This window comes from Acanthaster planci, linkage group LG20 (genome assembly GCF_054643075.1).
Source record: "Acanthaster planci isolate LZ-2023a linkage group LG20, COTS_SCS, whole genome shotgun sequence".
NCBI classification, from domain to species: Eukaryota; Metazoa; Echinodermata; class Asteroidea; order Valvatida; family Acanthasteridae; genus Acanthaster; species Acanthaster planci.
This window is the reverse complement of record NC_141796.1, coordinates 5,077,300-5,102,816: the sequence shown is the minus strand read 5'-3', so window position 1 is coordinate 5,102,816 and position 25,517 is coordinate 5,077,300. Positions and strand designations below refer to the sequence as shown.

At 41.9% G+C, this 25,517-nt stretch overlaps 2 protein-coding genes across 7 annotated transcripts in view; one reads left to right on the top strand and one right to left on the bottom strand.

Annotated features, from left to right (window-relative positions):
* Window positions 1-716: 716 nt before the first annotated feature.
* Window positions 717-5,175, bottom strand: LOC110978037 (stabilizer of axonemal microtubules 3-like). The gene is made up of 5 exons (XM_022232673.2): window positions 4,841-5,175; window positions 3,910-4,092; window positions 3,495-3,665; window positions 2,503-2,702; window positions 717-2,221 (listed from the first exon to the last, which is right to left on the bottom strand). The coding sequence occupies exons 1-5, from the start codon at window positions 4,934-4,936 to the stop codon at window positions 1,912-1,914; spliced, it is 960 nt and encodes a 319-aa protein (XP_022088365.1). The 5' UTR covers window positions 4,937-5,175; the 3' UTR covers window positions 717-1,911.
* Window positions 5,176-7,017: 1,842 nt separating this feature from the next.
* LOC110978029 (ras association domain-containing protein 9-like) overlaps window positions 7,018-25,517 on the top strand; it is a 30,094-nt gene continuing 11,594 nt past the window's right edge. For 2 of the 6 annotated variants that reach the window (XM_022232660.2, XM_087130640.1), the window contains exons 1-2: window positions 7,018-7,168; window positions 13,538-13,606. The gene's annotated coding sequence lies outside the window, so the exon portion shown is untranslated. Of the gene's footprint in view, window positions 7,169-13,248; window positions 13,607-16,742; window positions 16,766-18,451; window positions 19,078-20,990; window positions 21,016-25,517 lie in introns of those variants that run through there. The other 4 variants (XM_022232658.2, XM_087130642.1, XM_022232659.2 and 1 more) reach the window with 4 other exon arrangements.

Below are 25,517 nucleotides of genomic sequence, written 5' to 3'. Positions count from 1 at the left end.
ACGAGCGAATAGGCCTAAATGTATATGTGCATGTACACTCATTCGAAAGGACTGTATTCAAGATCTGGCTTACATGTAAAATACCCGGCATCAGTAGACAAAGTGAAGCAAAGTTTGTTTAGAATGTCTTAAGTTGGGACTGTCAAACAGTGGCGTAAAGTGCTGGAAATTGGAGGGTGGAAAAAGGAGAGACATGAAAATCCAAAAAGGGGGGCATGACTCAATATGACTGGAGGTTGATGTTCATGATGTACATCCTTAACATATATCCGGAATGGCATACATGTATTTATAGCTTAAAATTGTTTTTTTCCCATTTTGAGTGATATTGAATGCATTTTAGTCATCGGAAGTCTCGAAAATTATTCAAAACTCACTTTAATTTTTCGCTCACCACAAAAAGTGGGGGATGATTAAATTGCCCACCCCTTCCCCCTCTGAAAGTGGGGGGGGCTATTACCCCTCCCCCAGATTTACGCCCATGCTGTCAAAAGAAATGGACAGGCCTGCTAGAGGAAGAAGAAATTCGTATACATGTACATAGAACTCTTGTGGAATCAAATATTGGACTATCATTACCATTTAAGGGATCTACTGAAACTTCGCTTGTTTAGCATCTTTGTAAAGCAAAACGATGGGTGCTTGTACACATTTTTTTTTAAATCAAAGTTTTGTATCAGCAATAAAAGTAAAGACTACCTAAAACTTGAAGGTCATTCAGTGTACATATACTCATTATTTATTGAAACTTTTAACCTGCATCCACCAGTTACAATCTCCTTTTAGCCAGTAGTTAAGCATGGCTCTAACTTTTCAACAAACGCACCCCCGTACCACGGATACACCGTCTCAAAACCCACAGGACGCACACTGACTGTGCCACATGCTAATACCGTACAACTGCCGTGGGACAGTTTTTCCTCTGGCAATTAGGTGCTTAGTTGAAGTCGTGGTGTTGCTACCGGGCACTGTGGTGAGGTCTAGGGTGATGTCCCGTGGGTGCGTGAGCAGTGAATGCATTCCCAGTTTTGTTTCTGTACATTACGTCCCTAGAAACGTGCAGTTGGGATGAATTTGGAATAAGACTACACTGGACTGTTGGACCTCTCTTCCAGAACAACTCTGTCACCGTCCAGTGAAGATGGACCCATTTTATCTCAAACTTGCCAGTTCACACATTCGCCATTCCTATTAAAGTTTGGAATTGGAAACTGAGCACCATGCAGCAAGATAACGTCCAACAATGTGAACAGGTTTAGAAAGGAACAAATTTCACAAACTTGGAAACTTCGTTTAATCAGAGATAGAGGACGGAACTAATAGGCTTTTTGAAACTTTACATACAATTGTACATACATGGCTTTAGGTACAGCCACACCTGCCAACAGTTGGTAGCCGGCTGGAAAAAGTGGACAAATGTGTCCAATTATGTACCAATTAAGGATAATGGCATGAAGATACTCTCAATAATCATAATGGACGGATCAAATTCCCATGGGTTCACATGGCTCTTGCTGGCAAATTTCAATAGAAGCTACAACTGTATCTAAATGCACAACTTGCAGCCCACACAGTTTGTTGACAGTGCTAATTGAAAATATTTTCTTTATCACCAATTGCTGAGGACTTTGGATCAGTCAAATGCACTGTCAAAAGCTGATTAGTGATGATAAGTTAATTCCATAATTATCCCTTCCTCATAAGCCCAGCTCAAAGTCGATTCCAAATCATCTCCAAGTAGACAAGCAACTCATACAGTGACAAAGGCATTTTGGGATTCTTGCAACAACTGTGATACACCTGTGATTGACTTGTGATCTATTCAACTGCCGCACAGGTGCTTTACTTAATGTCCAAAGCCATCCAAATATTAGTCTATACATGTTTACAGATTTTACAACAGAGAGAGGTCTATATAGAAATGGGTTTGCCGCTGGCATAGGTCTGGTACTCAGTGTTGTACATAGAAGGCACGGAGAAGGTCTCCTTGGGTCCGGATCTGGGGATCACCCAGGGCGTGTCGACGGGGCAGGAGAATAGCTCGCGATTCTTTGGATCGGACGGTGGGACATAGGAAGTAGTCATGATGGACTTGATGCCGTTGTGGGGGACGCGGGGGAACTTCTCAGGCCAGCGGACAGGCTCCCGGATGGGTGTCTTGAAGACCATGTCGTCCCGCATCGGTGGGCACTCCCGAGGCACTGAGTTCTTGGGCAGCGGGCTGGGGAATATAGCAATGATTGGAAAACAAAAATAAGACTCTAAATTGCAACATCTACCAATAACTCTTTTCATATTTTTTAGACTATTTTTCAGCTTTTGAAAAAGAAATATTAAATTCTTATTATGAATACAATGATAAAAGTTCTACACATACACAAATAAGAACATTTCTTGGAAAGCTGTCCCCCCATTCCCAAAAAATATGGAAAAAAACCCTCCCCTCAAAAAAAATCTGAAAAAAGCAATGCGCTTTCAGCAAGTTTGAAAAGGTCAACTCACTTGTGCTTGGTGCCGTGACCCCAAGCCTGGGGATAGTCCTCGCACCGCCAGTAGGTGGCGGCGTCTTTCTTTGGGTAGCCACCCAACTCGTGTCGGCTGAAGCGCTTATGGACTCGGTGGGAGGTGGGCACGTAGGGGTCCAAAAGCTGAAGGGCGCCATCATCACGCACCAGCGAGGGATTGTATTTAGGCAACTTGTCCTAAAAATAAATACAAAACAAAAACATCCTCATTAATTCATGAAATTCCAAAGGACTGGTAACATTGCAGTGAAAATTTGACATACAGTTTGACTGATGAAAGTGTTAAGTTACAATATTTAAGACTTTACCCATTCTTGGCAACTATTCATTTTTTTCCTGGCTGATCAACAGTAAGACTTTATTGTGCAGATTCAAGTGATAAAAGTGGATGAGCTGGCTGATCAGCTCAAGAGGAATATTTGTCAAGAATCTGTCTTAAAAATGCAATTAGACACATCCAGTCAAAGTACAGTGTATATGTAAAACATTATGAGCATGCATGGAATGCTTTACGTGCTGTATTTGCAGTATTATCTAATGGGTCCCTTCTGAGAAACACTCAAGCCTTCACAAGCTGGCTTCGGTAAAACACAATCCGTGGGGTTGTAGTCAAGTCCATCACAAGTCCCCTACAGGTCTATCACAAGTCCCCTACAAGTCCATCACAAGTCTCCTACAGGTCTATCACAAGTCCCCTACAAGTCCATTATTCCTTTGTCCTGAACAGCCTCTTACTTGTAAGCAGGCTGTTGAGAGGGCTTAGCATGGGCTCAGCAAGTACATCCGTGACATACTAACAAGGCAGTGACCTCTAAATACATCTACAACCTCCATTATTTCAGTAAAGGAGCAGGACCAGTTATGAAATTCAAACCATCAGAACGCCAAAAAAGATTCCATTTTGAAAAATGCCATTTTCAGTTTGACAACCCCTTTCTTTCATCTCGTACATGTAGCTGAGCCACGTACCTTAGGTGGGGCTGGCATGTTCCTGTGGTGGTCTATCAAGTCAGTGGTTTGAGGCTTGACAATGGTATTGAAATCAACACCTGGCTGGGTCTGAGCTCCCTTGAAGTTGGACTGCACTTCGGATTCTTGATTACCCATGGTCAACGGTTTCCTCCACGGCCGATTCTGGAGCTGTAGAAAAGGGAGGCAAAAGATTGTGACGTGTCTTACAGGAATATCCAACTGCTTTTCTTCACACGATAGACAGCAGTATGGTACTCGGTAGCTGTTTCTACATTCCAGTTTCTCTTCTTGCATTTCTGTGCTAGCTGTATAACCCAACACTCATATGTCTACTTAATCAAAGTGGAAATGTGAAAGTGTGTTGCACGAGAGAGATTTGGAAGGAACACTTTTTTAAAGGGGCAATACTTACTTTTTCCCGTAGGTCTTTATTATAATGGATGTTCCAGTGTCCGGGTGCCTTCTGGTGCTGTGGATTACCCAGTATTGCATCATGGTGTTTGAAGTCATGAGTCTCTCCCGTTGTGGTTGTGTAGGGCTTGATGATCTCGTCTTGTTTAGCCAGTTCTGGCGGTAAGGGATTACTGACTGTGGTCTGCACAGATGGATGGAAGACAAAATGGTTTAGTTCAATTCAAGGAGCACAATGAAGAGTGGAAACTTGCCATTCTTTATTTGCATTCAAATTTGCTACAAGACAAAAATGTGGATTTTTAGGACCGTAGACTTTTAAAAACTATCGTACAATTTTTTTTCAAAGACTTGCTTTTACTGGAGATTTTTCTGTTAAACACAGAAGTTTAAAAGACACAAATGATTAAAACTTACAATGTTGTTACAAATTTCCTGCAAGCCATGAGTTGCAAAAACTATAACACTAACAGGGACTAGGCCCTACATAAAATATGTAGATGGACGGATTGTCAAATTGAAAGGAGTGTTTAAAAGGCATGATTTTGGACTCAATTTATGGAAAGAGGCATTCCGAATGAATTCTCATGATCAGACATGCTGGAACTTCTGTACATTATTGAATAGAGTATCGAAGTGAATATGTCATACGCACACTTATGTGTATAAAAAGTGCCAGTACCAGTGCGTGAACCAATACCTGCGGGTACTCCATTCATTTGTACGGCCTTAACTGGTTCTAAATGACGTCACACTTTGGTACTCTATAGCACAAAGGCTAAATTTGGCCCTAGGCCACGTGTTAAAAGTCCGTAGTGACAATCATACCGACAGTAAATGCTGAGACAAGTGTGATTATTCACGAACTGAACACATGACTTAATTTAAGGTCTAATTGAAAGTAAACTACTGAAGTAAAGAAACAAACTTACCTTAAAATCTGAGGCCGGAAAATAATACTCTGGCTTGTAGTCGAGACCTCGCCCAGAACTCGTTTTGTGCAAGTCAAATCTTCTCTCTGGAGGCATTTTCAATTTTGATAGCTCAACAATTCTACAATACTAAGTCAAGAACTGAGAAATGTATGACTTGGACAGTTTCAGAAATTCCTGTTTAAAGAGCAGTGGTGCGCTTACAGCATGAGTATGACAACATGGGTTCATAAAACAAATATTTTCCAATCGACCCTGTAGGATTGTAGTGTAAGAATACGGTAGGCTAGATCACAGACTGCATAAACTTTGTTGCATGTGCATTGTTTACCTGTGCTAGACAACGTCCTGGCAACAGCTGTCGATCAACAAAGAAGGGCGCCACCAACAGTTATACATCATGGAAGTCCCTACTGAGGACGCTCTTCTTGTAGCTCTCGGCGAGCTGGCTGCAGACAGTGCCTATTTTAAACCCCCCAGGTGTATGTAAAATCATATTGAAATGTGAGGATTGACGTTGTTAGGGTTAAGAAAATTTGAGAAAAAGGATAATTCTAATAGCAAAAAAATACATAGAAATTGCAGGGAATTCGAAAGTGTGAAAGACAATTCAAAGAATTTGAGAAAACAGAAGCAAAATGAAAATGGTTTATAAAGATAATGGAAAACGAAACATTGAATGTCATAAAAGGGGCTTCTGTGGAATTTGCAAAAAAAGCCAGGGAAAAGAAAAAATATTGTCACATATCCACTGAAACAATTCAAGCTAATGCAGAAACGTTATTGAGCAAGCTTGGGGCTAAATACTTTATTTGATAAATTGAGAAGCCGACACTGAATATCAATACCAAGATGAATTTAAGGTGAACAAATAAACAAAAATACTCAGAAATTCCAAGATAATTAAAAAAAGGGGGAGTTCTAGAATATATCGAGAAAAATAGATTGATCCAAAGAATTCAAAAGAAAGTGAGAGCGCTACGGAGAGTTTGTCTCCCTGATTCCATTGCCCGAGCCTATGTGCGAATGTATACTCTTGATACCTTTGCACTTTCGTAAAACGATCCTGCCAACTCTTCCTTTGAATCAATCTTGAAGGACAACCACCAGGAGTAGAAACATTTTAGTGTTACAAGCCATACCAATGTGAAGGCCGTTTGTGTTTAGTTTAACATGCGGAAACAACTATTTATTTTAGGCACAATTTTATCTCGATGAAAAGTAAACATGTAACAATGGATTGTTTTAATTTCTGAGCACTTCTTAGTAGTCCAGCTAAATAAACGTGATTTTGAAATTAGTCAATTGAATTCTACCTTTTTTGCATTTCCACACTGAAACCGTCCATGTCAAACGTGTTTTTCAGCAAGCCTTTCTTGTACATGCGAGGATTCTTTTATAAGATCCAAACAGAAATTTTCCTTTAAACAGGCCTAACTGTGTCTATGCTGAAGCTTGAAGGAAACATAGAAGATTATGTCCGGGCAAAACAAAACTGGTTTGTTAGCGCCCTCTGCACGCCGTGTCCATTGTGTATACACAATGAAAACGTAATCCGCAGCCGGGACACAATTATCCCCCTCTTTTTTTTCTCTTTTTTTTCTTTTTGTTATGCAGTCTTCGAGACATTGGTTTATTAAACTCATAGAAGCAGTGGGTGATTAGAAAGTGGCCTAAAAGAGTGAATTCTCATAATTCGACGTTATGATGGTGATGATTGATAACTCAACACCTGCAAAAAAAGTACAAGAGTTGAAACTACGCTGCAAAGATCAGTTACGTTAGTGCCAGCTGTTAAGTAATCAGTCACGAGTTCCAATCTAGTTACTGAACCTATTCCAATTTATAATGGTCTACTTCTACTTTGGGTGTCAATATTCAAGTGATTTTTATCATTGTTAAAGATTATTTAATTGGTCTGCATTTGAAATTAATTGTGTAAACAGCCTCATAATTACACGATGTTAGTTTGTAACACATTTTCCAACCTGCCAACATCATCGCACTATGACAGGGCTAAAACATGGCTTCAAATTTGTTTGTCAAAAAGGGGCATGATTAATTTAGCTGTAGGAACGTTAAAATCAAACAAGGAATTCGGAGTTTGGACTGACGTTCCGTCAGAAGCTTCCGTTTCATAATTCCCAACCATCGATTAATCATTGCAAACGACTCCTTGACAGTGCGACATTGTGGAGCCGCAGGTGGGCTAGATTGGTGTGATTGGTCCGTATCTCAACAGGTGTTTCACAGCAATCGGCGTACTCAATGACTTTGCTTAGCCATTGACAAGCTTGGGATGAAGCCACAGCTTATGCCTGCAAATAGGTAAGTGCTGCTGGAATTCTTGATCAGTTAAAACTGTCCTTTAGTTTTAAAACCAGAAAAAACTGTCTTTATTCTTCAGAGTTTATTTACTGTCGTATTGGCTGCAGTGGCCGTATCCCACTGTTCAAATTAACTGTCTGACGAGACAGGCTTTGAAACTGGATTTCAGTTTCTCCTATGTAAATGACAACCCAGCTACATTCACACAGATCGAATCGCAGTTTTCGAACCCCATGCATGTTTACGTTGGAGTATAGCTGTGACTTGTGGGGACCAGTAGATCAAATGCCACACAGCCTACACATGATGAAGCATTCTGTGGGATTTCAAATGAATTACCCTGTGCAAAACTAGTGGGACTTTTAGTCTGTTTGTTTGATTTGCTGTCTTTATAAGATGACGAACTCTGTCAAACTACTGAGTATAAGTATGGATAAATGATGCATAAGCCCATGTCTACTGATGCTTTAATTACGAGCTTTCAGAGTGATGTCCTTCGAGCATTTCGACAAGAATTTCATAAATCTGCGAGCATCAACTCCGTATAAAATTACTATTTTTACACAGGTTTACCACAAAAATCCTTATTTTGTTTATTGGTCGTGTAAACGAGATACTGCTGTATCACGGGTGAAATTAATATTAGAACATTAGCCTAAATCTTTTCACAAAAACAGTACTTTATCTATTTGCTGAAGCTATACTTCTCCAAACCAACGTGGTTTCTTTAGCCAGGATTCGGAATTTATGTTCAAACTATGAGATAGTGCCCAGAGCATCCTACTGTTGTTGACATTGACGAGGTGTGTATATGCAAAAGTGGTAAATCCAACGGGTCTGGTCAAAATAAATTCAAATCACAAACTAACCATTATAATGTAAACGTCCAGAAGAAGGTGTGAACTGAAAATAATAAATTAACGAATCATATTTTTTTTTAGTTTCCAGTTCAGTTAAGGCGGCAAACGAGATACGGTGGTCCAGATATGCCAGGGCACTGGGATCTGTTTGCTGCTGATAACTATTATACGAGTGCACACACTTGGGTTTATCTCGAACGTGCTCAGGCCCTCAAAAAGTCAAAAGGGCCAGAACGGGCATGGTCGAGTTACCTTTGACGAGAGCAAAGTATACAACCCGTAAAGGGTATTCTGTTTGTCTAGGTCTCACTTTGGGTACAGATAAGGGGATAATTTCGGTGTCTGCTGAAGGGCTGCTGTGTGATAAGAAAACGGGAACAAGAATATTCGATAACAAATTTGAATAAGAGTAAGGTATGTTTACACTGCAAACATACCTTACTGTTATTCAGATTGTGTACATGGCACCATCATTATTCTGTCGCCCTCATTGTAACCATTGTTTGAAATGGTGATATGATACAACTTTGTTCCTTTTAAGTTTAGGTTTATTCATAAACGACTGTTGATTGCAATTCCGTGGAAGCACGTTACTGACCAACAGTGCTTATAAACCAACGTCTCCGTTTTGGAGAATTTTACTGCATTTTTCAGCCTTTGTTTCAAGGAGTTTTCCGTTTGAGAACCCGTTGTACTAATAAGCCAGAGATGGTTTGTCGACAAACTTTGATGGAACAGGTTATTGATTAAGCTGGTTGGTAATAATAATCGACATATCCCACAAACAGCCTCATTATAGGGTAGAAGGCGCAATGTCAAGGGGGTGGTATACATGTCAGTTTGCAGACAACTTCTGGTATAATTTTCTTGTCTTTCCAAAATTCAGTTGGGGCTAGAGTGCTCATTTTGTTATTCTCGTGGGAGGGCGTGGGGCCACTATGCAACTGTATAGAGCACATGTTCATGTCTGCACGTGTACTATGATGGTTTCCTGACACAGATTAAAGTCCACTAGTCTTCATTGCATCTTTATCGGCCTTGCCTCGATGGGGGTGAATCGGCGTTATACGATGCATCATGATTGTCGACACCATCTCCCAACCTCCTCAATGCGAACAAGCCACTTCAAACATTGGTATACAATCGGATTTCCGTCTGACATTGGGACAAGTTTGGTTACGAGTTCAGTAACGCCTAAAGCAAACACTATTTCAAGACTATATTCACTCGACTGCAAATAATGTGACACGTGATTTGATCATACGTCATTCGATCAGACGTGCTGTGACTCTGAAACTCTTTCAATTATTGATCTTATCTCGCAGTTCTGCTTGTACGTCAGCATTCCCCTCCTCATCTGGCGATGCGGGAAATATTAATTGTGACTTATGTGGCCACAGATAATTCCATGCGTGTTTTGTACATTTATACATATGCAATGTTTCATCCCAGTCAAACAAAAAATATGTTGAAATTACGGTATTCAGGATTTCAACGTCCGAGGATCATAATATTTTTACTACAGCAAAAAAATATGCCAATTTGTGGGAACCTTGCGGTGAAAAGGGGATATTTTCATCAAACCGGACCAGTGCTGAAAATCTGTATCAAAACTCGTGCGCAAGACAACACTCTGCGTACTCATAAAGGCTCGGCGAAAATGCACGGGCGGGCCTTACTTCCAACCGCGCACCTTTATCGATTTAGGGCAGGCACTAACTCGTATAACATCCTGATCGGTGTAGCCTCCAACTCTAGTCGAGAAAGTTTTGTTCGTATCTGTAAACATTGTTGGGTGCCAGCACTATACCACACAAGACTCTGGATTCGAGAGCTTAAAACTCGACCTCCTTGTTATTGAGTAAAAGACTAAGCGGTGGGTGTCGATCCAAGTATGCTCGTGTAAACTGACGTATTAATATTAAAAAGTGTCAGCTCGTGCAGCAGTGTCCTCCAATTAGTGGGGGCGGCGTAGCCACAATATTCAGATAGCATTTGTTGAGTCGAAGCAGTCCACTATTTGGCAAAAAAGGTCGGTTTCATAAATATTCACGACTTGGATCAAAGTCTCCCGTATTTTAACTGTTCAAATTTCTGACAGAACAAAATTTATTTGCAGACTGAATTTAACAGGCTATGGGAGGGGTGTCACATTTACAGTAGATTCCCATATTCCAAACTGCAACCCGGACAGATTTATTACCCAGTTTAAAATATTTGCGGTTTTCGGCGCCTTGTGTTTGTTTATAGTCCACCAGCTATTTGGACGCAAACGCTCCATTTTTAGACAATTTATTAGCTTTACATTTCAAGGTCATTTCCAGCCGTCGTAATTGGCGGCATGGGTTGTTTGTTGAAATGTTTCTTATTTACCACTCCTGAGGAGATGAAAAGTTGCGAGACCGGAAAGTTTGTATCATTCCGCAATGGCAGCCATAAATTATGTCTAGACCCAGAAAGCTTCTTGGATTACTAAATGATTCGTGTTACAGGTTGCAGATTGCTCTCGGAAGCCCAGACAGCTAACTGCTCGATTCAAAATTTGCCAGATGTTTGTCATTTTCTAGCAGAATTCGTTGAAGTTGAAATCATCAATGACGTGTGACCAGTTTATATCTTCTGTTTTATTCAATCTGGCATTGCCAGTTGCAAAACCCTAGATTCAAAACAAATATCAAAGACCCCACCCTATCTAGCTTAGCCCTACTCAGTCCAATCATATAAGCGACGAAGCCAGCCCTACTCAGCCCAATCCAACCAACGAAGCTCGATCGGCTCGGCCCAACTCGATCCAAATTAACCAAGCCACACTCAAAATCCTAAACCCTATAGGTAGAGCCAAAACTGAGTGAAACTCCAACCCACGAAACGAACGCCAACAGAACACCAAATTCAACAGCCTAGTTTACTATGTACCACCGAGCTGTCAACCCTTAACATCGAAATTCTGACTTTCGAGTCCTTAACGTCAACCGCAGAACTCTAAAACGTCAACTGGACCCTAAACCCATTAACTGAAACCCCAATCCCCGATGAACCTCAAACCTGAACGCCAAAACGAAATTAAACCGCTGTCCTCAAACTCAACATCACAGACACCCTGAATTCTAATTCCAGGCTTACAGGCTGTGAACACAATTCCTAATCCCCGAACCCTAATGATCCTCGTTAGGCATGAACTCCAAGTAACAAGCGTGTGGTACTTCTTTTCTTGCAGGCCCCAAACACTCCTCCGAACCAAAGCCCAAACAACATCTGATGTTAGAGTTCCACAGTTTCAGCATTTTGTCCCGAAAGTTCAATTCTTGCCTTAGAATATAAACTTCAAAATGAATTTTTTTTTACTTAAAAAACCCAGCATATCTAAGGGAGTAATATTGTTAGTCAAGAGGTGACATCCACACTAAAGCCAGACACCACGGGTGTGAGTCTCAACCGAGTAAGCGCGACATGCGATTTTTCTTCCAAGCCTCAAGACAACTTCTGAATGCATTGATCATACAGTCCTTAAATATTCGAAACGATTAAGGGCAAAAATAAACCACATTATTGAAATTTAGCTGTCTCCCTGCTTTAGATCTGGGTTGATTGACGGCAGCCAAATATTTTTCTCTACCATCTTTAGCCCTTCCTTGGTCAACATCCATAAATCAACCCCTTTTTGCGAGCTAAGGACGACAGGGCATTTCCTGAAAACTGTACATGCCGTGCGACTGGTTGACTTATCAGCAAACACGATGTAAACGAGTGAGCAATTGTTCACTTTCTTTCTGTTCCCTAGAGGCAAAGGAGGAAAAAATCCTCCAAAATGTAAATATAAATACTTGTCACCCTAACCTTCCATGAACAAACTTACTGACGGAGATTTGTGGGTAAGGGTTTCGAGGCAAACTAAAGCACGAGTTTGACGAAGAGACGGGACTATTACTTTAGGTCGGCCGAGGTCACAGGGAGACGTCAGCCTGGTGTTGACAACACGTTGTGGTGAAGTTCCCTGCTGCCTTACCGCACGTACAATGAACCGTTGACTGATTGAATTGAACCCAACAACACCGAACAACCTGAAAGTATACGATTTGAAAAATGAAATGAACCTGAAAGAGGGGGTACAGTCGGAGAGAAAATTTCAAAGGCGTAAAAAATATCAACTTGATTCCAAATGATCAATTTAAATTTCGAAATTATTTGGCGACTAAATTTAGGTATCACTCAAGTTCAAAGGCCAGTCATGGCGTTCAAGGAACCGTTTAGCAGCCACGATTGTCACCATTTTTGTTACGTGTGCTGGAACCAGGTTTTCTTTTTTTAAAGACGAAAGTGTATTTATTTTCAAAATATATCGATAGAATCAAATTTCAAGCCTCGTCTAGTTGACTACTAGAATAGAAATGTTGCCACAATGCAAATCTCACTGGGCCTCCTACCCCGACTCCCTTTTACTGCCGACTCTCATTGCACGGTCCATGCTCCAGCTGAATAGGCCTACAACAACATTGACTGGGGGTGTGGGGGACCTGAGGAGGGTATGCTTCATGTGACGGGTCCCGACTATTTTGGCAGAGATTGTATTTTGTCTTTATGTTTCAAGTCTGAGACAATGGATGTAGGCCTATCCTGTGTTTTTCTAACATACTGTGGTTTTGAATAAGCCCGACCTACAATTTGTGCAAATATTTCGTACTACTCAAAACACTAAGGATTTATCACTGTTCACAAATACGTTTTTTGTTCATCCCAGTGATCTCTTTGTCGCTGGTAAATGACCTGCAGAGTGTGGGGAAAAGCACTTCATGTGTGAACTGAGCTATTCTGTAGTGGTTAAAAATGTGACGCATCACTGAGAAATATTTTCTGCTTTGTTACGAGAACGATGTGCCTTGCATGGTTGGTGAAAACAATGCTGTTAAACCCATATTGGAATGGGGTCTTGTTTAAACAGGGAACCGATTTATCATAAATATACCGAAATCCAGACTTTTGTAAGGTGTTTACCTTTTACTGTGTGCCAACTTCGGTATGCGACCATTAGCTTCAAAGCACAGCCCCACTAGCCCTCTTCGCATTTTGAATTCGAGCATAAAGCTCAGATTTACGCGCATTGTGAGATCAGCGAGTCCCAATGGGTAGGTGTTTCTACCCCCAGCCGGTCCGTCGGTTGGAAGCACGTGATTCTCTTCAGTGTACAATGAAACTTCAAACACAACAAACAGTATCACCCATTGGAAGGTGAGACACCGTGACCGATGTACTCAACTCGCGCGCGTTTATTGCTACCTGTGTCACACACACGAGCCGACGGTGATATCGGCACAGCAGTTTCCAATGTAATCAATCCCGGGAACGATTCTCTGAATTCATTTTGTTCAGCCCCGCACACCTGTGTTTTGAAAAGGAAAACGTACGCAGTGTAATGCGTGTCTTTCATTCTTGCCAGAGAAAAATCATATAAAACTTCTTAGCGAGTGCAGCGCAGTTTCGCTGACCGACTTTTCCACTTAACTGTTCGCAGGATACGGCGGTGCTCCAAAGATAACTCACTACATCTGTAGTGTGACATCAAGAGCTCTGATCGAAGAGGGTAAGTTTTCAGTCCATTATAATAAAACTCGTCCTTAATAATTAGAAATTGTCCATTGATTTCTTGCATGATCTTGTACCTTTTCGAGTAACTTTCTACACATAGATGATGGATTCGCTTATAAAAGGCAACTGTGCTACAATTTATATAATCTGCAACGGTGGCGTCCAGGAGGTGGTCATCCCTGGACTCCTGACGCAGTCCTGCTGAATCGTTCCTTTCCCATGTATCATAATCATAGCATCATCGCAGCACCCGATGTGGTAACACGTTATCACACTCGTTCATTATTAGAATATTATTTTGAAAGTAGCCCGTTTAGAAACACCAGAATTAAGTTCCAGTTTTTGGCATTTCAAACGAATTTTAGCCGGGCTTTGTGTGAGGCGGCCGGGGATGGGGTCACTAACGGTATATAGGCTGAAATGATGAGTGGAAGTTGGAACTTTAGAGACGTGGATTAGGCAGTAGATTGTGAGCATAGGCTGAAATGGGGTTGGAGAGGGCGCAAGCCCGAGGGTAGATCAGAGGAATTGAGGAGCTGGGCGTTTGCCGACCTTTTGTAAATCTTTTTTTCAACGGAATTGATTTCTTATGATGTGAACCATATTAGATTCATTACTTCAGAGTACTAGTGTCACTAACAGACAAAGTTAGTTTCCTTCAATGTTTCAGCACATTTCGTCTCGAAAAAGCACCGAGAAAATGAAAATGGCGAAATAAATTCTCTTCGATTCTGCAATACATCAGGCCCCCCACTACGCCCGTTGAGCGATTGGACAAAAATGAGAAATTTTCTTTTGTGTTTTCTTTTGGAGTAGAGTACCATGAGTGTTCCATTCAAACCATTTTGGTCAATAGCCACTGACAGTGATGTATCCCCATCACGTGAATTTTCTTCATAATCTTGAAAGCTGGGCTGGATCAGCGTAGTCACACCTGCTCTTCATTTCCAGACCCCCTGCCTGCAAAACAAAAAAGTCATAGCAAATTGAAATTCGATTGACCTCCCAATCACCACTTTTGTTCTCCTTTACCTCCTGGCCCTTTTGAAAGGCGTGACCCCAGCTGACCCCCGGTGGGGGAGTTGTCATGACGACAGCAACGATTCCTGCAATTCAGTGCTGCCGCTTTGTTCCAGCCGGTATCACTTTGGAGGTTAAATTGATGTGACTTGTCCCCCACAACAATGCAATTTGTATTGATGATTTTAATAGTGAACTTGAACAGAATAAGTTTATGAGAGTTTATAGGCTTCAGTCATCTCCTGAGTCGATATTCAGGGCTGAATTTGAAAGCCGTTCTCCCTATATCTGAATACTTTGCTTAAATTTTCTGAATGGTGGCTTTCAAGAGCTTGATGTAAAGCACTTGATTAAAATACAATTGTTGGTTTTTCTGCGTTGATAGTATTTTACCTATCGGACTCGCTCGTAATTTCCCTTTCAAATTAAGGCTTCTATTGCCTGGTACTTCCGCCACAACTTCAGTTCTGCTGGTGGCGATTCCATTGGTATTGGTTGGTCAAATTTGAAATTTAACGATAATTATTTAATGTTGTCTTTAGTCTCGATGCCAGAATTCCTCGGAAGTTCTCTAGTGATTTGTAAGAAAAAAATGTCCCATGACCTTATCCCAATTCCATCTGTGCTTATCCCAATAAAAACAAATGGCTTTTTACCGCATGTCCTGATATACCTTAATGATCCACGCCCTGTCCGTCATCACTTTCTAAGCACTACTCACTTTCAGTTTCCATCTCACCTAACCCGTTCAGTCCATCGATACTGACAAGCCAACATTCCGAAGAGGCTCAGATGTCACGTCATTACCCCTGATCTCTTTGCCCCTGCTTTCTCCACTTTGCCTTACATTCTCTGCGCTACTGGTGTCTTACAAAGGCATCTTGAAGAACATTCGCGAGATTAGCCTCATTCGAGGTCCGCTCAGAGCCCGTCCGTGCTCGCTTGCCCACACGCACGGTGCTCCTCATAATCATATGGACTGTGGAAAGTAAAGGCTTGCTGTGCCCTAAAGAATCGGAAATGTTGCATCAAGCATGTGTCTGTGACCTGGTAGACAAAAAGGCTGGACTATTCATGTAATTTGAAAATAACTATCGTGCATAGAAATGACGGAACGTCTTCAAGATGGCCACGGGGATGTTACTCAACAGATAGTGTGTCCTTTGCTCACAAGGATGACCTTGCATAATATTGTCATCATGGATGATTGCATATCTGAGCATTGTTAACCGGTAGTTCAGGCAAACACTTTATTGGCTTATTTGTCAACCGGCAGTCTTTGATGCGTGTCGGCGATCAAGATGCATCACATCATGTAGTACTTTGGATGTTCTCTGCCTCCCTTTTCTGAGAAGTGCATGTTAGAAAAGCTCACTATTTCTTCTCAAAGAAAACCTTGTCATGCTGTCAAACTCTGCATTGTAACGGTCCAGAATGTCAGATAATTAGCCGGTCAAACGGACAAGATAGGATGTCAGTTAAGTCAGCATGATCTTTAGTTAGATCGATTGTCAAAATATCCATTTAGCATTCAGGTTTCAGTGTTAACAATTACCGTGGTTTTTCTCCGAATAACACGCCGGGTTTTGATCACTATACGCTCTTGCGTTCAAACCAGACAGGCAAAATACATGTATTCTACTCAAGTTTGCACTATTGGGGCGATAGTTGCCGAACGCATGCACGAAATTGACTGCTTACTCATCGGCCTAGACGACATGTTTACCAACTACCATTCTACAGTTTTGTGTGACAAACGTTTCCAAGTTAGCCGAGGGCATGTACATTGTATCCCCGTCGTTAAATCCCATTTTTAACACACGGCACGGTGGCGATTCTCTGTAAGTCTCCTTTTGCCACAACCCCCTCCCTTTCATGAAGCTTTTATATTATAATGATGTCAAAACTTGCTCAGTGTGTATATATCTAAGAGTTTGTGTTTATTTAGTTTGGACAAGTTTCACATCCGTCCGTTTAACTTGCACAGACAGAGGGTTCTGTGGTATATCATTACTTCGCATAAAATATTTGAAAATGGGGAATGACGGTGCCTCCCAAATGGTATCCTGACGACACACTGCTACACGAAACATGATGCAAATATTCACCGTTTTCGACGTTGAGGATATGGATGGTAAGTTTGACTCTCGGGCCCCAGTAGCTGGACATTAAGTGGTTATCCAACACTGTGTTATAGGAAGCCCACTTAAGGCCATTAACAAAGAATATACGCGTAGTAATTGTCGACATGTTTTGGGGCATTATTAACCCCATTGCTGGAATCAGTGAAGTATTCACAGAAGGTGGTTTAGTGGTGCTTTATAGCTTCTCCTGTGGCAATGCATATTGGTTTCTTTCTTTGCCGCAACAAACTACCAGTTAAAAATCAATATCAAGTCATACAAAGAAACTTTCATGGCCAAAATGCCAGAGCTGTAAGCATGAGTCAGCAGTTTTATTTAGATCTGCCGCTTAGATGAAAGAGAAGCTTCCGATTCTGTATGGCGTAAAGAATGTTTAGACTTCCAAACTTCTCGCATGTTTAACGACAAGGCTTTGGAAGAAGGCAGATTTATTTCCAAACAGGTCATCTATATTTCTCGAATTTAGTCCTCCACTTCTGTGCTCTCAACTAGTCAAATGAGAGCCCCCAGTTCTACGAATTTTTAATTGGAACAGGGTTGGAAAATTAGGCAATTTCAGATGCGCCAAAGTTGACTTCCTTGAGGCATATTGACTCAAACTTTCATTATCTGTCTGGTTGTCGATTGTGAGGTTTCGCTTAACGTAAACAGGTAATGAGGTTTATGGGAGCTTTAAGCGGAGGGTAAGGGATAAATCAGAGAGCAGGATTTGTGGGACTTCATCGGAGGCAAGACTTTGATCCGTCCGGCATGCCATAGCTTAAGACGGGATTCCTCTTGGAATGCGAAGATGCTTTTGAGAACCAATGGCCTCTGGTTGATGGGGAGAGCTTGACGTCGAGCCCATGGCTAACTAACATTAGGCCTAAATCACTTCAGACACATTTTTTCGTAGCGCATGGAATGTTTACGGTGTAAACCTGGTAGTCGATGAAACGTGTATGCCACAGCTAACGGTTGTTTGCACCGCAAGCAGGCTCTACAGCATGCTTTAGCTAGCTAGTTTGCTACGGACCTCAGCTGCAATCGTTTAGTTTTGTTCAATTTCGGTAAACAGAAATAAGATCATATGGATATGATGCTGGACAGAGCTCCAGTATCTGGTTTTCGATGGATGTATGAAGGGTTAATTTCTGAATGTTGGAAATTGTAAACTACAGAACATGTACGTATATGAATGCGCGCGCTGCTCAGGTTATGACCTAAGGCGATCATTTCGTGTTAGACATTGAATGGACATTGTGTTGTATCTGTAGGGCCTATGATAAATAAATCACCCAGTAATTTTACCGTACATGATGTGCCCGACACAGCAGCTCAGAAAGACTTGGACGATTTTCTAGTCATTATTAGCGTAGCGGGCGAGGTTTATCGGACTTACCTTTGAAGTTCATTCAGTACAACGGACAGCAGCAAGAGCCCTTCAAGTTCATAATTATTGAGTTGTGGTCTGCGGTTTGAAACCACGTGGCTTGTGGGAGACCCCTTGAGGCACAATGAATCTTAAAAATCACTATTGAAGTGTGTCAGATTCATCGTGACACTACCTATGTCTATACCTTGGAAGCCTCTCCATTTAAAAGATTCTCTTTTTTAAGGCTGAGGATTTGAGGAAATTATAACAACGTGTCTGAGCCGCTAAGGTCACGGATGACCTCTTGACATGCATCAAGGAAACTCGTCTGGATTGAAATATCAGAGAATATTTATCATACAGACTGTGTTTTTCGCCGTTGCGACAAACTTTGGAATGCCAAACCGCTTTGCATTTCGCAACCAATCCTTCGGGGAGTAAGTCGTTACCCGCAAAATTGATCACCTGAAACCGGTATGGAGTACTATCATCGCAACCCTTGCCAAGAGATCGTGATCCGTGCTGAACCGCCAGCGATATAGTATAGGGTTGTCTTGGCAACGGTGTTTGTTTACAAGCACGTGCTGTCTTATCGCGTGATGAGTACTTATTGGGTTAAGTCCTGATGTGATGAAATTTGTCTCGGCGAATATAGGGCGGAAATGATTCTTGACTTCGACTTTCAAAGGGTAGATCATGTGCCTATTTTTTACTAGGCCCAACCAACTTATTCTTTAACTGGACAACAGATATAATGGGTCTAAGCGCACTGCATACGGAGTCCTGCCCCAGCGTTATCACGCTGGCCAAAGTGCAACCTCATTACACAAAAAATGTGAACTCCAACCCTCGTGGACTCATCACCAGTCAGTTGGAAGACGAGGATAATTGCCTTCTTGACTTGGCTTAAGGAGGGGCGCGACAGGAGGCGGGGATAATCTGCTGTAGGTAGGTGGTCCTTACGTCTTACAGCATTGCTTACATTTAACAACATTGTGACTAGGGATGTTATTACGAGGAATTACTTGCCCTGCACTGATGACGATTTACCGTGTGACTGGCTTTGGGTTTGAGGTGGGCTTTGGCATGGTTTTGACTTGATCTGTGTGTGAGCCGCGGCCCCAAAGGAGAGCAGTCAGTGGCAGGAATATTCTAACATTCACAGATATTCAGTGGCATGGGCCTGGAGTTATTTCGAGGAATAAGTCAGATGTCGTTGAGCAGTGAGCGATCGTATTGCAATTAGTATTCAATTTGGCTCCGTGAGGTTTGCTTTGCAGAAATCTTATGACAAATGTAAGGGCTTCAGTTATGTTACTCTGACTGCAACGGGCAGTCTGATCTCGACAAGGCCTGTTATAATTAGCTCGTCCAGGAAACATGAAAAAATATGTCGTAAAAGGATACCAGCTTATACTGGTATATTTGCATAGAAATCATCGAGGACTTGAAACCACAATTGAATCTGTCCAGAATTTGAGTTTTGGGGGAAAAGTTTGCACAGGTTTGAATCCCTCCGAAAAGAAAAATAGAAATCCCTATCTATGGACAGTCACCATTCCTTTCAGCACACTTATAACCACTGGTATACGGGACACATCACTGTCAGTGCAGAAACTCTCTTCATTACATGCTAATCGCGCATTTAAGTCAAAAGTGGGCATACCCGATGCCGGTCATAAGGGTGCAGTGTCCCAATTCAAGGAAAATTCTCCGCCGGGCCGAGGCGCAGAAAAAGTACCCCCAGAGATTGTTTCGAAAAGAGGGGTCTGTTTGGGCCAGGAAATGGTGGAATTGTGTCAGTATGGCCCAGGATCATCTCTGTAGATTCAGGGGCACCCATCTGGGGGCAAAGCAGACAAAAATGGGATTGAAAATTAGTCAGAAGAGCCCCAGGAAGGTGAGGGATGTCATTTGAAAAATGGCCGCTGGGAGGGCTTGGCAACATTCACTTTTTGGGGGGTGAGTTTGTTTTGGGCGGATAATTAAAAAATTCATTGGTTAACCTACTAAAAATTGAAAATCAAATGAAATCTGAAGGACCAAACAGCACATTGATTTTTGTTTGAGAGGCCTCAGGGACTTCAGTTGCCTGCCATGGGGCTCCAAACTTGGTTGATTTTACACTATTTTCAATGGAGCTTGAATTAGTTCAGTGCACCCATAAGGCCTCAATAGAGCGGCCATAAGAGAAATTATTTGACATCACCAAAAATTCCTGACAATAATGTCCTTGAGTGGCCACCGCAAATATAGCCCTACCGTTAGCAGGCCAGTTAGTCTACTGCTCAGTCTTTGCGTTTCTCATGTCGATTTTTCACGGCCTTGTGGGAAGTTGCGCTCTCCAGTATTCACAGAGATAATCTTTTCCACAGCCCCGCGTGGTGAATTTTATAGACACTAGATCCTATACGACTTGGACGTCGCGATAACAGTGGCAAAGAAGCTCTCGGTGATCTAATGGGAAAGTACCACCCAAGCACCAAACAGGATTCCTGCAAATACAGTGTGTGTGTGCACTCCGCTCCGCAGGGATTGATCCAGAAGACTCACGTACGTTTTTAGCAAGGTTACTGTGGCTGTGATCTCATATTTGTGGGCCAAATGCCAACCCTATTGTGCCATGTGCCAAAATATTCTAGTTAGGCCAACCTGGCTATAATTACCCTTTCTAAATTGCCTGTAAACCTGAGGAGGAAGTTTGGCTAGTCTACTGAATTTCTGTGCCAGCTTATGCTTACAAAAATATAACTTCCAAAAGGTCATTTCCATTTTCGTTTTAAAGGTTTTTTTTTCTGTTTCCACACGACTTTATGAAAGCTGGTTTGCAGCACCAAATGGAGGGCAGATTCTACTTCATGCTTCCTTGGGTTCTTGACGCGCCAGGTGAGCCCACCTTAATTTCACCGTTGGTGGTCTCCTTTAATGAATTAAAAATCTGTAAAAAGGACAGTTCCAGAATGAAGGCTCTATATGCTCCAAAGCATGTGTTTTGTGGCGTTCCTCCTCCAGACATCGCTGATAAAAAGGGCAGAGGGTTGCACCACACGCACACAGTGATCTTTAATCCTTTCATTTTCGGTTATAACTTGGCCAAAAAAATTGAATTGTTTAATCTTTCCGACAACCAGATGATTATTGTGTGCTCGAATCTGCCGCAAATACCACTGTGTACAGAATAATGTAACGTTACCCTCAGCTTTGGTTTGGTTTACATGTCATTGTTCAGCGAAATACAACAAGTGCTCCTCAGGTCAACCAAGGTTTTGCCCTAAAAAATCAGAACCTAAAATGCCATTTGTAATTTTGGGGACGAGGGAATTCCTAAATAAACATCAGATGGCAAAAGCAAGGCAAGCCAAAATATCAGCAGTAGTGTTACTTTAACCGCGTCTTGGAATCTTGGTTGTTCCAATGGTTGATATTTGGAAAAATGGATCAATCAAAGGAGCTTTGATCTTTAAAGCCGTAAATCGCACCGCAAAACAAATTTGTTTTTGGCAGATACACTAATAAACACATTTAATAATACTCTTCAAACGATTTCTTATTCGGAGGACTGATCAATCGAGGCTATTTCATGGCACTATACAAATGTCTTTCATTGCCCTGTATATTTAGTAGTTGCCGAACTCAGTTTCCTGGAGTACTGAAAAGTTTTCCGTTTCGGGTTTAATAATACACCCGTACTGTTCCTGGCACAAGTGCTGCACGTGCACAGTACATTGTATTCGAGTGCATAGCACAAAATAAAAAGTTCTCTCAAAAGCAGAAAAAAAGAGAAAATTGACCCATAAGGAAATCTGTCGTGTGCGAATATCTTCTTTTCACGTGTACTTAAATTGATATAAATTTCACTTGCTATTGAAAGCGAACAGTATTAGGATAGGTGTAGTTTAGAGTAGGGATACAGGGGTCCGTCGTCTTGGCCAGTAGGATTTACTTCAAGCTGTCTATCACTCATTTCAACCTCTTTTCAATTATCAACACCCGTTCTTCGTCTTGAAAGGGCAGGATACCCATTATAGCAGGCTCCCTGCAGGCATGTATCTCCGTATATCTCCCCAGGAGAAATGGGCCATTCTGTGCTACGACAAAGGCAGGATTTGAATGCAGGCAGACCGGAGATGAAAAGACGACGTCGGTTGGAGTGGAGGCAGAATTGCTGCAAAGAGATGGCAGGGTGAAGTCATTTACGCGATCTGAACGTCCTGGATACGTGCAAGTTATTTCCCCTTCTTCATCGGAAAAATTAACTTCTCTGCAACTGACAGCAGACCCAAGTTTCCCATTTCTCTGTAAGGTCATTCGGTCAGTTGTTTGTAAAAGCCTCTTTATCGTTTCAAAGACTCTGTAGGACACACGAGTCAGCGTAGAATTCGACAGTTTGATGTTTTTTTAAAGTTAGACTGCGAATCGATGGTTACTCACTCTAAAAGCTGTGTTCTATCACTTTTCACACCTTATGCTCAGAAGCCAAGCCATTATCCAAGCCCTAAACATCACATTGTTCAAGCCCTTAACATCAATATTCCAACTCTAAACACCGTTTTGCTCCAGACATGTGCACAAACTGGTAGCAAGAAAGTGCACCCAAAAAATGTTTACTTTCAACCATGATGCCTCAGGCTACTCGTCATCGGATTTGACTGGATACAAGGCAATGCAATAGTCGTGAACTACCTACGCAAGGGTAGCTGTAATTAACCTGTTTATTGGCTTAATCTCGGACGTCAAGTTTCGGAGAAAGTCCTAAAGACTGTTGCAGAGGAAAATACGACCAACGTTCTAACAAAAAGAAGCAGCCCTGTCAGCACCGTCGAGTTGCCAGCATCTGGCTTACCTGGACTTTTCCCAGAAATTAGTGGAGAGATGAGTTCTAATTTGGTTCTAAATACCACGTATAACATGGGAGCCTATCTGTTTTATTGTGTGTTTTCTGAGAATAGCTTACTGGACTTCACAAATTATACCGGTATTATGTCCTTTGCATCTGCAGTGGACTGAGATCTTGTTGTGATAGATGTAGTAGCTGACTTCAGCATGGAGCTAATAGACCGACTGCGCCCTTTGAAGTCACGTGACCTGTAGTGGGTATTAAATATCAACCGTACACGGCGTCCACCAAAAGCAAAGTGTTTCCTAAGTATCATTACCCTATTAAACCCCCCCAAAAAGCCAACGGTAGGAACCGTACTCAGACTACTGATGTGCTGGGTAACGGTAATTTACCGTAAATTGGCTTGTAAACAACACCAAAAACACACGTTGCTATGGGGTTGATAATTGTTATGGGGTTGATAGTCACTGTAGGTCACGTGATTTAGCGAAAACAATCGGGTTATAGCTCCATGATTTATGAGTTCCTTAAGCAATGCCTGCGTGAACCCTCCTTTGGAAGTTTTGTACGATTCCGGTGGGTTTTTTTGCGTGTGTTTGTCCTGTTTTGTTTTGTTTTTTTTTTGTTTTTTTTATTTATTTTTACATACGTCCACTACAGTTACGCCTATTCGTCTAGGCCTGAATGCAATACTTGTTATCCCATTCTGTCAAATTGTCTGTCTTCAAACTTCCTCTAAATCCTCTTATTTGCCGCAAAATTCTATATTAAAATCTTCTTTTTTTCATTGGTCTAGTTCGGTCTAGTTCAAAACCGGTTCCTTGTGATAAAGTTTCCAAGGAGGGTATATAGAGAGCCACCGTACAAGAAGTTCCCTATGATAACCACGCTCAGCGACATCCCAGTCTATCCAATGTTAGACTTCACACCTTGCTGGACTTTCTCAAGCCCTGTCGGCATTTCATCAGACTAGTCCCGCATCTCACCTGCCACAACATGGGATTCTCGCGGGCTTATGTCAATCGAAAACTGTGAACGAGTTCCTCTGTTCTCTTCTCCGATCACCATACAAATGCCCCGCCTGCCCCCCTCTGCTCTGATCCTTGCAACCGAAATACAATTCAATTTTGTTCTGCAAGATCAATAGCCGTGGGCGCTGTCGCGGAAGAGGCGGGAAAATGGAGAAAGAAACGAAGAAAAAAGTGAAAGAAATAACCGAAAAATAGAGATGAAAAAGGATGAAAATAACGAATTCAAGTTCATCCGCCAAACCCCCCAAATTGACTTCCTCCCAATCTTAATTGGAGTTCTTAGTTGATGAATGCTATTAAGCCTCCAAACACCCCCTCCCCCGAAAACGTGGTTGGTTGCCACCCCACCGACCAGAAAATAGAACACTATTTCCAGACCAGTAGTGTATCGGTGCAAGCAAATGAAAAATTCGAGTTTAATTATATGATACCTTCTGAGTATGCGCACCCTCTCGTGTCAGTTTTCATAGTCCAAGCCCTTACAGTTATGTGGAAGCAGCCTTGGACCAAACCTGTAATTTACAAGCTCTAATCAACCTGGCGGGAATGCACCGAAGCCTCCCTTCAAACAAATGCAACGGTCGTCGTAGCTTTAATACACCCGACGAAAACAAATTACAGCGTGTCCACGCTGACAGTGAACCTCAAACTAAATATGTTTCCTCCCAGTGACCCCTGTTCGGGTCGACAACGGCAGTCAGTGAACCCTGCCGAACCCTTCCCCAGTCCCACTTCAAGACCTCACCCTCTGACCCACAAATGCCTCCCAAAAGTAACCCCTGAACGCCCATTTGACCCTCGCTAGGACAAGTACCAACCACAAACATGCTGTCTCAAAATAACAGGATTCTTGTGTCCGGTACAGAATGATTAGTGAGGTGATCTTAAAAGAACTGCTTTTCCGGATTTTTTTGCCAACTTGTCAATAATTACGGCCTTGTTTGCATTCTAGCTGAAAAGCCGCTGAAGACACAAGCCGGCTGTTTTTCGGCAAGGAGGCTACTTTAGGGATCAGATCTTTCCTAGTAGTGTCAACACCAAGGCCAATAGCTTTATGGTAATGTACCATCATATTCATTGAGTAGTAACTCACAGGCATGGTTCCCCTTTCCTCTGACTTTATCCGTCTTACGTGTGGGAAAAGTGGCCAGTCAGTTGTCAACTAAAAAGTGCCTCTTTCAAACTCTTAGCCAATGTATCCCAATCTATATCATGAACTAATTTGACAGATTTTGCCTCTGAAATAAATTCCTTAGCCCATTCAAAGTGTCCACGAGGACCTTATGCTACTGGAAAAGTCGTACATCATTTTGCGGCTGTCAAACACCCAGTTTTATGATTTTGGCATAATCCAGTACATTCCCCTGAGGTCATTTTCGGTAACGTGTATCATTTGCTGTGTTCCTATTTTACTGTCCACAAAACGCGCACGTGGTGGTAATCGAGGTAATTGGCTTACACACACTTTACTGTACAATTTCATCACAGGCAGTCGGCAAGGCAGAGTGACCGTGTAT